This window comes from Pongo abelii, chromosome 3 (assembly GCF_028885655.2).
Source record: "Pongo abelii isolate AG06213 chromosome 3, NHGRI_mPonAbe1-v2.0_pri, whole genome shotgun sequence".
NCBI lineage: Eukaryota > Metazoa > Chordata > Mammalia > Primates > Hominidae > Pongo > Pongo abelii.
The window spans coordinates 35,498,676-35,512,202 of record NC_071988.2 but is presented as its reverse complement, the minus strand read 5'-3'; the positions used below and the strand labels follow the sequence as shown (position 1 = coordinate 35,512,202).

General features: G+C 37.3%; 1 protein-coding gene across 5 annotated transcripts in view; it reads left to right on the top strand.

Moving 5' to 3' along the window:
- The window catches only part of ARAP2 (ArfGAP with RhoGAP domain, ankyrin repeat and PH domain 2), a 249,271-nt gene that overhangs the window by 52,718 nt on the left and 183,026 nt on the right, over positions 1-13,527 (top strand). For all 5 annotated transcript variants that reach the window (XR_010139659.1, XM_024246354.3, XM_054553813.2 and 2 more), the window contains exon 8: positions 4,532-4,652. Coding sequence is in view for 4 of the 5 variants with exons in the window: in XM_024246354.3 (XP_024102122.3) it covers positions 4,532-4,652 (121 nt within the window). In the remaining variant the exon portion in view is untranslated. The remainder of the gene's footprint in view (positions 1-4,531; positions 4,653-13,527) is intronic.

The window sequence follows — 13,527 nt, the reverse complement described above, 5'->3', positions numbered from 1 at the left end:
GATGCATAGGTGTGGCCATAGCCACTATCTTGGCTGGGTGACCCAGTGTTAACAGCTATGAGAACTGAACAGTTGGGTCTTTTAATGTTTAAATGTGCACTTGAGGAGCATGTGGTTGGGCCTTTGGGAGGTAGTGTGCAGAGTTAAACATTCCCTAGGTTTCTTCCACTTTCTTTGAGGCCGCCAATCACGTCTCTGTAAGGACTTCTTCATTATATCACAGAAAATGGCATGATCCAAACAGCCCTAATATTTTATCCCCTGCAAAGAAATCTAACTCACCCCCATTTTCACCCAGCTGTGGGCAGAATTGCCCTGTGATCGTTTCATTGTCTCAAATTGGTAGATAAATGACAAAACTTGCCCTAGATATCTGTGTGTTACAGGCTCAAGGGATGCTTTTAAATTTCTTTCCTTAAGGAAAATTTTATACTCTGAAAAACACAGGCATTTTGAGCATTGTTGTCATTTGAGTGTTTTTTTTTCTTTATTGTCTTTATCTTGTACTGTTGCGAGACAAATATAAAAATCAGCTCTACAGTGTTAAAAATTACAAGATTTTTCTTGGGCTCTCATAATAGATTATAAATCAGCCATTAGATAAACTACAACATTCTGAGGTTATAGTGACATAGTATTTTGCTTGTTAAGTATATTTTGATCACTTCTGGGGAATTATTTTTTTCTATTATTCTACCAGAAATATTTACTTGTTAAATATATCATTGCTATAGGTGTGTAGGTTATTTTTTAAGGAATTGTTTTCTCTTTAACGGGATCTGTTGGAAAGATAATCTTTTTTTAGTCCCTGTTTCTTTCAGTACAGGGCTACTTATTTCTAGTGACAAAATGGGTTAATGGTAACATTTTCCTCAACAAATAGTTAATTATCTCACTAGAGGGATGTTGTAATAAGTTCCTCTAATTCTTATGCAAACTAAAATTTGGAAACAGATCACATAGGGGATAAACTGTAAATGTTTTTAGGCATTCTAATTCCTGCTGTCTGGTCTCAGTCACTACAGACTTAGAGGAGAGGGGCTCTTACACTGTCCCCAAAGATGCTGTGCCGTTTCCCACATCCTTAGGTTGCCTGACAATGGAAAGATGTTATCGTCCTCTTCTGAATTTCTAGAGCACTTATTGGTCTAGTTTTGGCCTTGTATTGCCATTTTAACCTACTTGGATTTATAGAGTTTCCTTTGTTAAGCCAATCATGTCAGGTGTCTCTGCCTAATGATCTTTTTAAACAGTGACTGAGTATACACTATGGGAAACTGGAGCATGTCTTTTCTTACATGTTCCCCTTGTGTTTTTGTTCTTCCATCTGAGCCTCCCTGGCCATTGCCATCCATCAACATTCTGTGCAAACATCAGACCCATCTTGTTATTCACCTCCATGAGGCTTTTCTTTATTTTCTCCAACTGTATGACATTTGAAAAATAATATGCAGGAAAATTCAGAAGAAAAACAAACTAAAAGTAGGGAGGCAAATCAGGAGACTGTTGCACTAAGCCAGGCATTATTAGCATGTAGACTAATGTATAGGCTCAGTGGAGGCTCAGCGGAAGTGATAAGAAAGGAATTTCAAGAAATATTAAAAATGAGCCATCAGAGTTTGTTATAATTGTGATTGATTAGACATAGGATTCATTCATTCAGAAAATATTTCTATAGTATTAACTACATGAAAGGTGGTGAGGAACGTAGATAAATGACCGGAAGCCTATTTGGGGAGAATATATTAATTAAATGATCACACAGGTAAATATAAAGTCACCATTTAAATCACAGTGAATAATTGTTATAAAGGAAAAATCCAGGTTGCTGTTAGCTTAAATTAGGGTTATCTGTGAGAATGAGGGGTCTGAGAGAATGTGCTGGTCAGAAAGGCTTTCTTCAGGAGGATATATTTATGCTGAAATATGAAGGATGAGGAGGCAGTAAGTATGTGCAGATGGGTGTGAAGACAATTCCTTGCAGAGCAAACAGTGTATGCAAAGGCACTGGCTTGGGTAGAAATGTGATATATTCAGGAAACCTCAGGAAAACCAATGTGACAGTAATTCACAGTTGGTGAGTTGTGGGGAGGAAGTTTATTCTAGACGTGGGGAGAATGCAAGCTATGTGGGTGCAAAGGAACCAGCAAAGGTCAAAGATGACTTCATTCTATTTCAGATGGACTAGAAAAGTTGATATTTTAATGGACAGGTATAAAGAGAGTGTAAGTCTTCAGGCGAAAATAAATTCAGTTTTAAAGTTTGTGGTACTTACGAGACAGTTACATAGACTACTGACAACTTGAAATATGGCAGTGAAATTGAGTGAAATGAATAGATAAGAAAGGAAGAGAGAAATTTTAGATTACTCTCCATAAAGTTGGTAGAGCTGGAGGACATTATATTAAGTGAAATAAGGCAGGAACAGAAAGTTAAAAAGCCCATATTCTCACTGATGAGGAAGCTTTTTTCAAAGTGAATCTTACCAAAGTAAAAAGTAGTACAGAGGATAGTAGAGGCTGTGAAGGGTAGGGAAAAGGAGGACGTAGGGAGAGATTTGTTAAAGGGCAGGAACTTATAGCTAGAGAGGAGGAATAAGTCCTAGTGTTCTATGGCACTGTAGGATGACTGTAGTTAACACTAATTTAATATAGTTTCAAACAGCCAGAAGGAGGATATTGAATGTTTTCAACACAGAGAGATGATGAATATTTGAGATGATGGATATGCTTGTTACCTCTTCTGATCATTATACTTTATATGTATCACGACATCACTATGTATCATGACATCACTATGTATCCCACAAATACGAATGATTATTGTGTGTTAATTTAGAAAATTAAAAAAATTAGTGGAAAAGGATTTTTATAGGGAGAGAAGATAAAGTAAAAAGGAGAGAAAATAAGTTGTTCACTAAGTGCTTATTTCTTGACATCCTTCTCTCTTTTCTGTATAAGGTTGCCCATTCATCTTCCTGAATCACAGCTCATTTGCCATACTCAGTTTTGGCTTCATGGGAGGACATAGGAGAGCCTTCATTGCATTGGTATTTAAGATTACATTAAAGAATGGATAGGATTTTGATGGATAAATAAAGTCAGGGATGGGAGATTGGAACAGAGCTAGTGAAGCAGAAGAAACTTGAAAAATACTCAGAGATAATGCCATGATGATATAGTGTATCTTCGTAAATAGCAGAAGAGGATATCCTTCTGGTGGAATGCCGTGACGCTAATGATGACTGTCCCTTACCAATTGCTAAGGCAGGAGTTTATGGCTAGGAGAAATATAAACTCAGTACTTGCTCCCTGCATGGAATGGTTTGCTGTTTTTTCCAAATCAGTTATATCTGGGACGTGCTCAAAAGTGTGGGTTCCAAGGATAACGCTGTGGAAGGGAAGAGATAAAGAAGTCCTTTAAGGATGTATCCAAACTCTTCTAATATTGCAGACCTTCTATAATGTGTCCTTGGTATGCGTTATCAGCCTCCTGTCTTTTGACTCTATGTTGTTGTCCTCTTATTTCTCTGCTTTACACTTCCATTATTCAGTCTTTTTGACTAGAATGCCCCCCCCGCCCCACACTTGTCTATCTGGTTAAAATTAAGGTTTTTTAAAAGTCAGGTTTAAATACCACCATGTTTGTAAAGATATCCCTCACAGCCTTTAAGCAGAATTGAGATTTTCCATCTTTGTACTCTTAAATCCCTTAGTTTTTACCCAGTTTTAAACTCTACTCTCATTGCAGTAGCTGGTTTTTCATTTTGAGGCTCCTTGAAAGTATAAGCACTCTGAATTTTCTTTCCAACACGGGGCCCAGAAAATATAAAGAGTTGAATTGTGAAGTAGTTACCATGACATGATTTGAGAGGGTCCAGGAAAATGAAGATGGATTAAAAAGTTATCAAAGTCTTAAGAATGACCTTTTTTTAAACAAAATTTGTAATATTTATATGCTGTTTGGAAACAGAAAAATCTATCTTTTTTATTCTTTGTTCATTGGAGAGTAAAAATTAAAATGATACAGTTTGAAGTTGAGATGCTCATCATCAGAGCTTTGAGTAACATGGTTAATTTAGAAAACCCAATATGTGTTTAAGGTATATTTTGGTTCCGAATATGTAACAAACTCGTTTCAAAATTGTTCAGTTACAGTACCTGTTGTGGCCAGCAGATGCCTGCAAACACCATAAAATCATTTTGAGCAGATTGTTTTAAAGAACATGCTGCTGGTTTTTGGAACTCTGTGTTGCTAGTTTAGTAGGATTGTTTGTATTTGATTCTTTCCCTTTTAATTCCAGATGAAGAGAAAGTTGAAAAGATCTCACTTCAAAGAAGGGAATATTTAATAGTTTCTTTTCCAGGGTATTACATGAGAATATGAGTGGACATATTACTTGTATGTCATTTAAAAAATTTGGATTGAAATTATAAAAGAGAAGCAGTTATAAATACTGTGCCATTCCTTTTTGATAAGATCAAGAGAATTTCATCTTCGTATGTCTTCTCTTTTTTTCTAACCAATACAGGAGATGTATTCGAAAGGAATAATTCCCCTTTCTGCTATATCAACAGTACGAGTTCAAGGAGACAACAAATTTGAAGTTGTTACAACACAAAGAACTTTTGTTTTTAGAGTAGAAAAAGAAGGTAAGATTATTTCTTTGTCTCTATGAAATACATTAATTTCTGACTAATCATATTAATAAACAAGTTAGACTAGGAATGTCAAGAAACCTTTAAATATATTACTTTTTGATAATTTACATTTTAAAATTAATTTTTCAAATGCATAATGTTAAAGCATAAATAAGTTGACAAGTTATTTGTTTTCTCTTTCATGCAACAAATATTTAGTGAGAGGCTATTGTATGCTAAGGACTCATAAGTTCTGGGTATACAGTGTGAAAAAAAGTAGAAAAAATTATCTGCTTTCATGGAGCTAACCTTTGAGATGTTGTTTTGATAATGCAAAATAGTTATTTGATATGCAAAAACAATTTTTCTAACTATTAAGTTGGTTATATGGACATTTATGGCAGGCTCAGTGGTTCCCTACCTTTTTTGCACCAGGGGCTGGTTTCGTGGAGGACAATTTTTCCATGAACCGGTGGTGGGGAGATGGTTCCTGGACGATTGAAGCACATTACATTTATTGTGTGTTTTAGTTCTATTATTATTACATTGTAGTATATAATGAAATAATTATACAACTCACCATAATGTAGAATCAGTGGGATCCCTGAGCTTGTTTTCTTGCAACTAAATGGCCCCATCTGGGGCTGATGGGAGACAGTGACAGATTGTCAGGCATTAGACTCTCATAAGGAGCACACAACCTAAATTCCTCGCTGCACATTTTACGGTAGAGTTAGTGCTCCTGTGAGAAGCTAATGCCACCTGTGATCTGAGAGGAGGCAGAGCTCAGGCAGTAATGCCAGTGGTGGCTATAGATGCAGCCAGGAGTGGCTGTAGATACAGAAGAAGCTTCGCTGGCTTGCCTGCTGCTCACCTTCTGCTGTGTGGCCCTGTTCCTAACAGACCATGTAATGGTACCAGTCCATGGTCTGGGGTTTGGGGACCCCCGCTTTAGCTGACTGCACAGGCACAGTAATCATTCTATGGTAGATTTTGAAGCATCTTTTATATTTCTTGAATTCTTTTCATCTATATCATCTATGGGACACTTGATGGTATAAGCCAATCCAAAGATGGCACGTGTTTTCTGAATTGAGTTTAAATGTGTACAGAGAAATCTTTTCTGAATTTTGTTTGAATAAGGGTTGGGGAGGAGCAAGAGAAATTAAAAGTTCTCTGTTGTGTATTTTATTTGACTATCATAATATGTCATTACTATAAATTCACTAGTTTTAGTAATTTAGGTAATACCATGGCATTAAGAATTAGTATTTTAACTTATTTTATGGACAACTTTTATTTAGGAATAGATATATAATTCAACTTGATTTTTAGAAGTACTTCTTGGTGCTTTAATTATTTGAATAATAATGGTAAGGGAAATTGACTGAATACCTGATATGTGCCAGACACTTTGCTAATTCTTCATTTTCACAACAGTCTTATAAGGTTGGTAGTATTAAAATTATTATCCTTCTTTTTTTTGAGACAGTTTCACTCTTGTTGCCCAGGCTTGAGTGCAATGGCGCAATCTCAGCTCACTGCAACCTCTGCCTCGCGGGTTCAAGCGATTGTCCTGGCTCAGCCTCCCAAGTACCTGGGACTACAGGCATGCATCACCACGCCCAGCTATTTTTTTTTTGTATCTAGTAGAGACGGGGTTTCACCATGTTGGTCAGGTTGGTCTAGAACTCCCGATCTCAGGTGATCTGCCTGCCTTGGCCTCCCAAAGTGCTGGAATTACAGGCATGAGCCACCGCGCCCATCCATTATCCTATTTTTACAGATAAGAGAGTTCACCACCAGTTGGAAATGACTACAGTGTTAACTATTATGGGGTAACATTTTCTTTTTTTTTAACTGCTAGAGTCCTGGCACATATGGCAGTGCATAGCACATAAAAAGCAGTCAAGAAATATTATATACTACTAAAACGTTTCCACTGTTTCTTGGGGTACTCAATAAATGGGTACATTCCAGCAGACCTTCACACTGGAGCAGCTTTGTTCAAACTGCGGATTACTGAGATCAACTTAGTGGCTTATGATGTCACCAGAAACACCCTCCCTCAATAAAAAGACAAACCCCAAACAGAAAATAATAAATATCAAAGTACATTGCTTAAAGTAGGTGTTATATTGTGAAGCCTATCTATGTACATAGTGTATAGATGTAACATAAAAAAAAAGTTTCTTACTTAGTATTTAAAAATAATGTTGAACGAAAGCTAGAGTCCCAGAGTAGGGGTCAGCAAACTGATCTGCAGCCTAAATCTGGCTCAGTGCCTGTTTTTGTAAATAAAGTCCTGTTAGATAACGACCACTGTCATTCATTCATTTCTCATTCATTCGCACTCAGTGTATCACTGAGTAGTTGTGGCACAGACTGCAGCCAGTAAAGCCTAAAATGTTTACTATCTGATTCTTCAAAGACAAAGTGTGCAAACCCCTGCCCTCAAGCATTTTACCTAGAATTACCTATATGAGGAGCCACTTTTTGTGAATTATTGCCTGAAATTCAGAAAACTGTCCACAGTTGTGATACTTGATATGGGACTTCCATTTGAAATCACAGTTTTTCTCTTACTGTATTTCTTGAAGCACATGGCATTGCTTCTCTTGAATGACTGTCATGACAGTCTTTCCTTGTGGTTTGGTTTCCACCACCCTGAAAGGTGACTGCCTGTTCCTTTGAGGTGCTTATCACCTTTCTCTTGGCCTCTCCAAATGAATTTCACATTGCTACGTAGCCTGCGTTTTAAGATAGACATACTAAATAAAGCCTCCAACTTGTATGAAAATCTGTTTAGCCATATTTACTTGCCACATTAAAAGTTAAACAGACACGTTTTATTTAAGTAGAATGTACTAATCCACACATGTTTAAAAATTGCATGTTCACAATTTACAGATAAATCCTTCTGTGGTGTATAGTTCATCTTTCTGATATAAACTTGGGGCAGTATAAAAATTTCATTAACTTCAGTATAAATTTATCGTTTTTAAAATAAGTTGTAGGTCTTTAATTTTTGAAACCATAGACATATTGCTTCAGTGAAAACACTGTATAAACATGGAATTACTGAATGAGTTATTTTGATTAAAAGTTCTTTTTACATAGTAACAACTCACAATTTTAAAGATAAGTGTGTGTAGAGGTGTGTGTACATATATATATGTTTATGCATCTATGTTTCATATGGAACTTTCAACAGTACACTAAATATGTTTTATTAAGTGATCTTTTTTGCTTCCATGTATACAAATGGTTGATTATCTTTTATTTTGTGGAAACTGGTAGATCAACTATAGTGGCTTAAGGACTTTGACTTAATGAACTTTAAGCTAAATTCAGGTCTATTTTGATTGAGTGATGAAGCAAAATTAAAGTTTAGAACAAAAAGGGGAAAGTTTTGGCATCTTAACAGACATGAATTCTTTACTTTTGGTGATAAGGCTTTGAATGACCTATATACAATAGCTATTCTTTGTCTTCCCTGACCAATGTTGTTATTTCTAAACTGCTCCATCACCCCCTGGTGTTACTAAGACAGGATTATAGTTTGGAATCTTTTCCTCACAAGTTTTCTAAGGCTCCTATCCCTCCCCCACCAATTTCCTAATGAAACATTGTTCTTCTCTTAGTTGCAAGTGAATTTTATTGAAATAATAACATTTAAAAAATACACTTCCCCAAGTACGAAATTTGGTCTGACTCTTGTTGTTCTCAAGCAGAGTCGCTGGAATTGGTCATAACAGCTATTGATCTCTCCAATCAGTCTGTATTCCTTTGCACCTGCAGTCACACATGGAGATGTGATACTTCAAAACACTCGTGATGTTTTGAGTGCACAGTTCTCGTGGTTAGAAGAGAGCTTAAGAATTTTGAGTGGGCATTCCCTTTCCAAGGCCATTTTCAGAACTGGTGCTCACCTGCAGGCCCTGTGCTTCTGTCCACCTTAGCAGATTCTAGACCCTGTGGGAAACATGCACATGTGTTATTCTGTCAATTCTGCTTTTAGACAACATCATACAGCTATCCAGTGGCAGCTCTGATACTGATATGGAAAAGTCTTTTTTTTAATTAAAAAAAAATTAAAAAGAACATATAAATGCCCCCCTTAGTTGTTTTGGGCAAGCAGTCTCTTACCTCTTTTGAAAGCTTCAATGTTTTTAGAAGCAAGGCATGAAACATTTACTATCCCTTTACTTACTCACCCTCCTTAATCTCATTATGATGGTTTGCTAAGTGTTTCCTTTGAAGACTTCATCATGATATTCTGGAAGTTTCTGACGTAATGTATTTTAGGAACTTGCTAGGACTCCAAATTCTGTTTAAAATACTCGATTGTGGGGCCCCAAGTCTGGTTTTAAAGGCGATCTCTTCGTTTTAGGGTGACTGATGTCAAATGTGTATCTCCATCCTGACCTCTTCCTGTACTCCACAGTCATATATTCAGCAGCCTACTTGACATGCCAACATGGGTGCCTAGTAACACCTCACACTTGACATATCAAAATTCCCATTTCCACCCTCTCAACCAAACTTTCTGCCTTGTAATCTTCCTCATCTCAGCAAATAGAAGCCTCAGGTGCTTAGGCCATGAAGTGTGGAGTTATTCTTGAATCTTTTTCTTCTCACTTCATATCTAGACCATCAGTTTGACTTTGAAAATGTGTTTAGATCCTGACCAATTCTCAACAACTCCACTGCTATCAGGATTATTTTAATCATCTCTCATGAGATCGGCTGTCATCATATTTTTCCTATACTTGTCAGAGCAGTTATTCAATACAAAGGGCAAATCATGTCAGTTCACTTTACGCTCCATGGATTCTGCATCTTATTTATTTATTTATTTATTTAGAGATGGAGTGTTGCTCTGTCACACAGGCTGGAGTGCAGTGGCGCAATTTTGGCTCACTGCAAACTCCGCCTCCCGGGTTCAAGCGATTCTCCTACCTCAGCCTCCGAAGTAGCTGGGACTATGGGCGTGTGCCACCACACACGGGCTAATTTTTTGTATTTTTAATGGAGATCGGGTTTCACCGTGTTAGCCAGGATGGTCTCAATATCCTGACCTCGTGATTCACCTGCCTCGGCCTCTGAAAGTGCTGGGATTACAGGCGTGAGCCACCACGCCCGGCCGGTTTCTGCATCTTAGTGAGAGTAAAAAGTACTTGTGAGGTCCAAAAACCCCTGCATGATCTGGCCTTGGTCTTTCTGTCCTTATCTTTTTCTGTTCCCTTTCTCTTTTACTGTGGTTGGTTCACCTACTGGGGCCTTTTGTTCCTTGAATATACCAAATCTGCTGTTGTCTCAGCGCCTTGTTACATGTTCACCTTATCCTAGAATGCTCTTCCTCCAGCCCGCTCCTCAGCTGGACCTGCTTCTTTACTTCCTTTCCCTTCAGGCTTTTGGCTAACCATCCCCTTCTTCTGAGGCTTCTTAGGTATCCTGTACAAAATAATACTTCCTGGGCCCCTCATCTTGTGTTTATGTTACCCAATTGCACTTGCCACTGTGTAATGTATATTTAAGTTTTTATGGCCTTCCTCCTTTCACTAGAGTGTAAACTCCAGGAGAGTAAGGTCATGGTCAGTCTTGTTCACTGCTTCATTCCTGGTATTCAGAATAGGTTTGGGAACATAACAGGCTTAGTAGATATTTTTATGAGTGATTGGTTATCAATTTGAAGAACAACACTTATGTGCACTACTTCCTTGTCTGATATTGATCAGGAATTTCATTGAGGGAACTTTAGTCAAATCATATTAACATATCAGAAGTAAAGGTCCAGCTAAACTTTATTAGATAATGTTGTTGATGTTTTGCATGGCCCTTATGTAGTAATCTCTAGTATAACCAATCCCTTGTTATTATGGAATATGCCTACTGCTAAACCCAGTAGTCCAGAGAATATTGTCTTGATTTTTCTTAAACCTCTTTTTTTTTTTTTTTATTCTTATACTCTAAGCTGGCATTCCTGAAAACATGAAGACTAATCTGAGGTTTTAGGAGTTTACTATTGTTTTTTGTTTACATTCTAGCATAATCACAAGAAAATGGCAATTTCAACACTTATTCTTTGCTTTCCCGACTCCCTTTCTTTTTGTCCAGCCTGGAATGCTATTCTTAGAGCCAAGCCATATGTAGGTCAGGAGGAATGGTGCTTAGCACAGTGCTAAGATCAAGATAGACACTCAATAGATATTTGTTATCGGTAAGAATAAGAAGTATCTTGGTTTGAAGAACAGGCAAAAGCTAGCACAGTGTCTAACTTTGCCCTAGACTCTTGTTCAATGGGAAATCACTATTTGGTTTGGAATATTGTGACTTGTCAAAGCATATTCCCCCATATCTCGGGATGCTCACATTGCACGGCCAAAAACAGATGACACTTGTAATCTATTTTATTGTGTTTAGATTATCTGTTCTGTTGTTCCTTTCCATTGACGTGGCTAATTCAGAATAAACTGAACGCTACTGTTAATTCCTGTTCTTCTTCATGACTGTTTAACTTCCTATTAGTAACTGAGGCCCTCAGGAGCTAGATAATTCTTCTAGGCTATGTGTTGAGATGCAGCCAAAGTAAGCTTAATTCCAACAGATGCGATTGCCAGTTTTAAATTAATTCCTGAGAAACTGAAATATATGCTAGCAGTAATCTAAAAGCCATAGACACTTGGGCCCAACTCATTAAATTATGACCTACATTTCAAACACAGTGATTTATATGGGTTAGCACAAATAAAGAAACAAACAAAAACCATTATGTACCATTTACTCGGCAGGAATATCTTATGTGAAACTAATGATCACAAGTAATAACCAGGTTAAGTGGAAGTTCTGTTGCTGTAACTGAAAATGTAATAAATTATTGTAGTGCAATCTGGATCTGTTTATGTAGGTGGAAAAATGTAGAATAGCTGCTGCACATGGACATTGACTTAGCTACTTGAATATTTTAATGTCTTTTGGTTTATGATGTATAACAATGCAAGGGACATTTGATAAATATTTCATCCTGATATATTGCAACAAGCACCAAATCTTTTTTTTTCTCTTTTTTTTTTTTGAGACGAAGTTTCGCTCTTGTTGCCCAGGTGGAGTGCAGTGGCACGATCTGGGCTCACTGCAACCTCAGTGTCCCAGGTTCAAGCGATTCTCATGCCTCAGCCTCCCCAGTTGCTTAGATTACAGGCACCTGCCACCATGCCCAGCTAATTTTTTTGTGTGTATTTTTAGTATAGACCAGGTTTCACCATGTTGGCCAGGCTGGTCTTGAGCTCCTGACCTCAAACGTTCCTCCCCTCTTGGCCTCCCAGAGCGCTGGGATTATGGGTGTGGGACACACCACACCCAGCCATCAAGCACAAATTCCTGGAAGATTATGTAACACCTGCAATAAAGCACTATTGAATGAGTTTTTTAATAAACATTTTGACTTTGGTCATTAAAGACACAATCAACTGTTTTTATTAGTTTTGAAGGTGAACAAGAACAATGATAATTGAAAAAGTAAGACTCATTATGAAATAACTTTGGATTCATGTTTGAATATGAGTAAGTGTAATACTACGGAGACTTACTTCAATCCACAGTGAAGTCACTGGGCAGACCTGTCTGACAAGGATCTGATAAACTGTCCCATTTCCCAAACTGGACTCTGCTTTCTCTTCCTCCTTCATCCCGTGAAAGCTTTTACTACTTGTGATTCAGTATGTTTTGCTTTATTTCCTTTTGCTTTGATAACTACTTCTCCATATGTTCTGGTAGCCCAATTTCCAGCCTTATGGATATAGTTGTACCTCAAGGTTTGCCAGTTTCTTCTCCTTTTACACTCTATGTTTATTCATTTCCATGGGTCTTCTCATGTACAGGTTACTGTTGTTCACATAGTGCTATGAGTCTGCCTGGATGCTCATGCCATGGCACTGAAAACCTGAGGTTGTTCTGTTAACTAATCGGGTTCTCCTTCTTCGCCTGGCCAATTTCTGATGCCACGTTACCTTTTATTCTGAGTAATTTGTTTTTCTTATCAACATCCATGATATATATACAACTAGTTTTTTTCACTCTCCTAAATGCCTTAATTCCTCATAAGTCATTTTGTTTCAATTTTCACAGTATTTTAAGTCTTTGTTGCCTGGTTCCTGATCTTCAGGCTTCCAGTATGGTCTACCTGTCATTGTTTGTATTATCATAATGTCTTTTTATTGCTAAAAATGCTGAAATGGTTTTCCTTTGCCTCTGTAATAAAGACAACATTCTTAAACAGGCAGTATGAATTCTCTGGTCGTATTTCCCATTTTTTCCGTGTGAGTTCAGAGTTATAAATGTATTCATTGATAAATTAATCCCTGAATGGATATTGGTTTTTCTGCCTTTGTTCTTCTGGTAACCTCTGCTCAGAATCCTATTCTCTTCCCTCTTCCAAATTCCAGTTTTGTCTTTTGAATTGCTCTTCGTCCTCAAGATCTACCACATATACCTCTTTTTTACCTCCATGGTTTCAAGAAAAGTTGTTCGAGAGTTAAAACATTTGATTCTCCTCATTTTAATGCTAACTTGCTATATGACCTTCAGCAAATCACTTATCTCAATTGACTCATATATTATTTGATACCATGTATATGACATTTATACTACTGTGTTCCATTATGTGTTCAAATCTTGCTTGACTTATAGGTTTAATTGCTCCTTGGGTACTAGATCGAATTCCTATGCCTGTAACACAGTGCATTGTTCATAATTGAAGGTCACTTAGCTTTTGTGGAAGGAGTAGGAGAACCAAATTTTAATTTGCCAGGTGAAATGCTATTGTTATTTACTGTGGTGAGAGCGGAATGGGAAAGTGACACTGAAGCAGGCATACTCTAGAGTA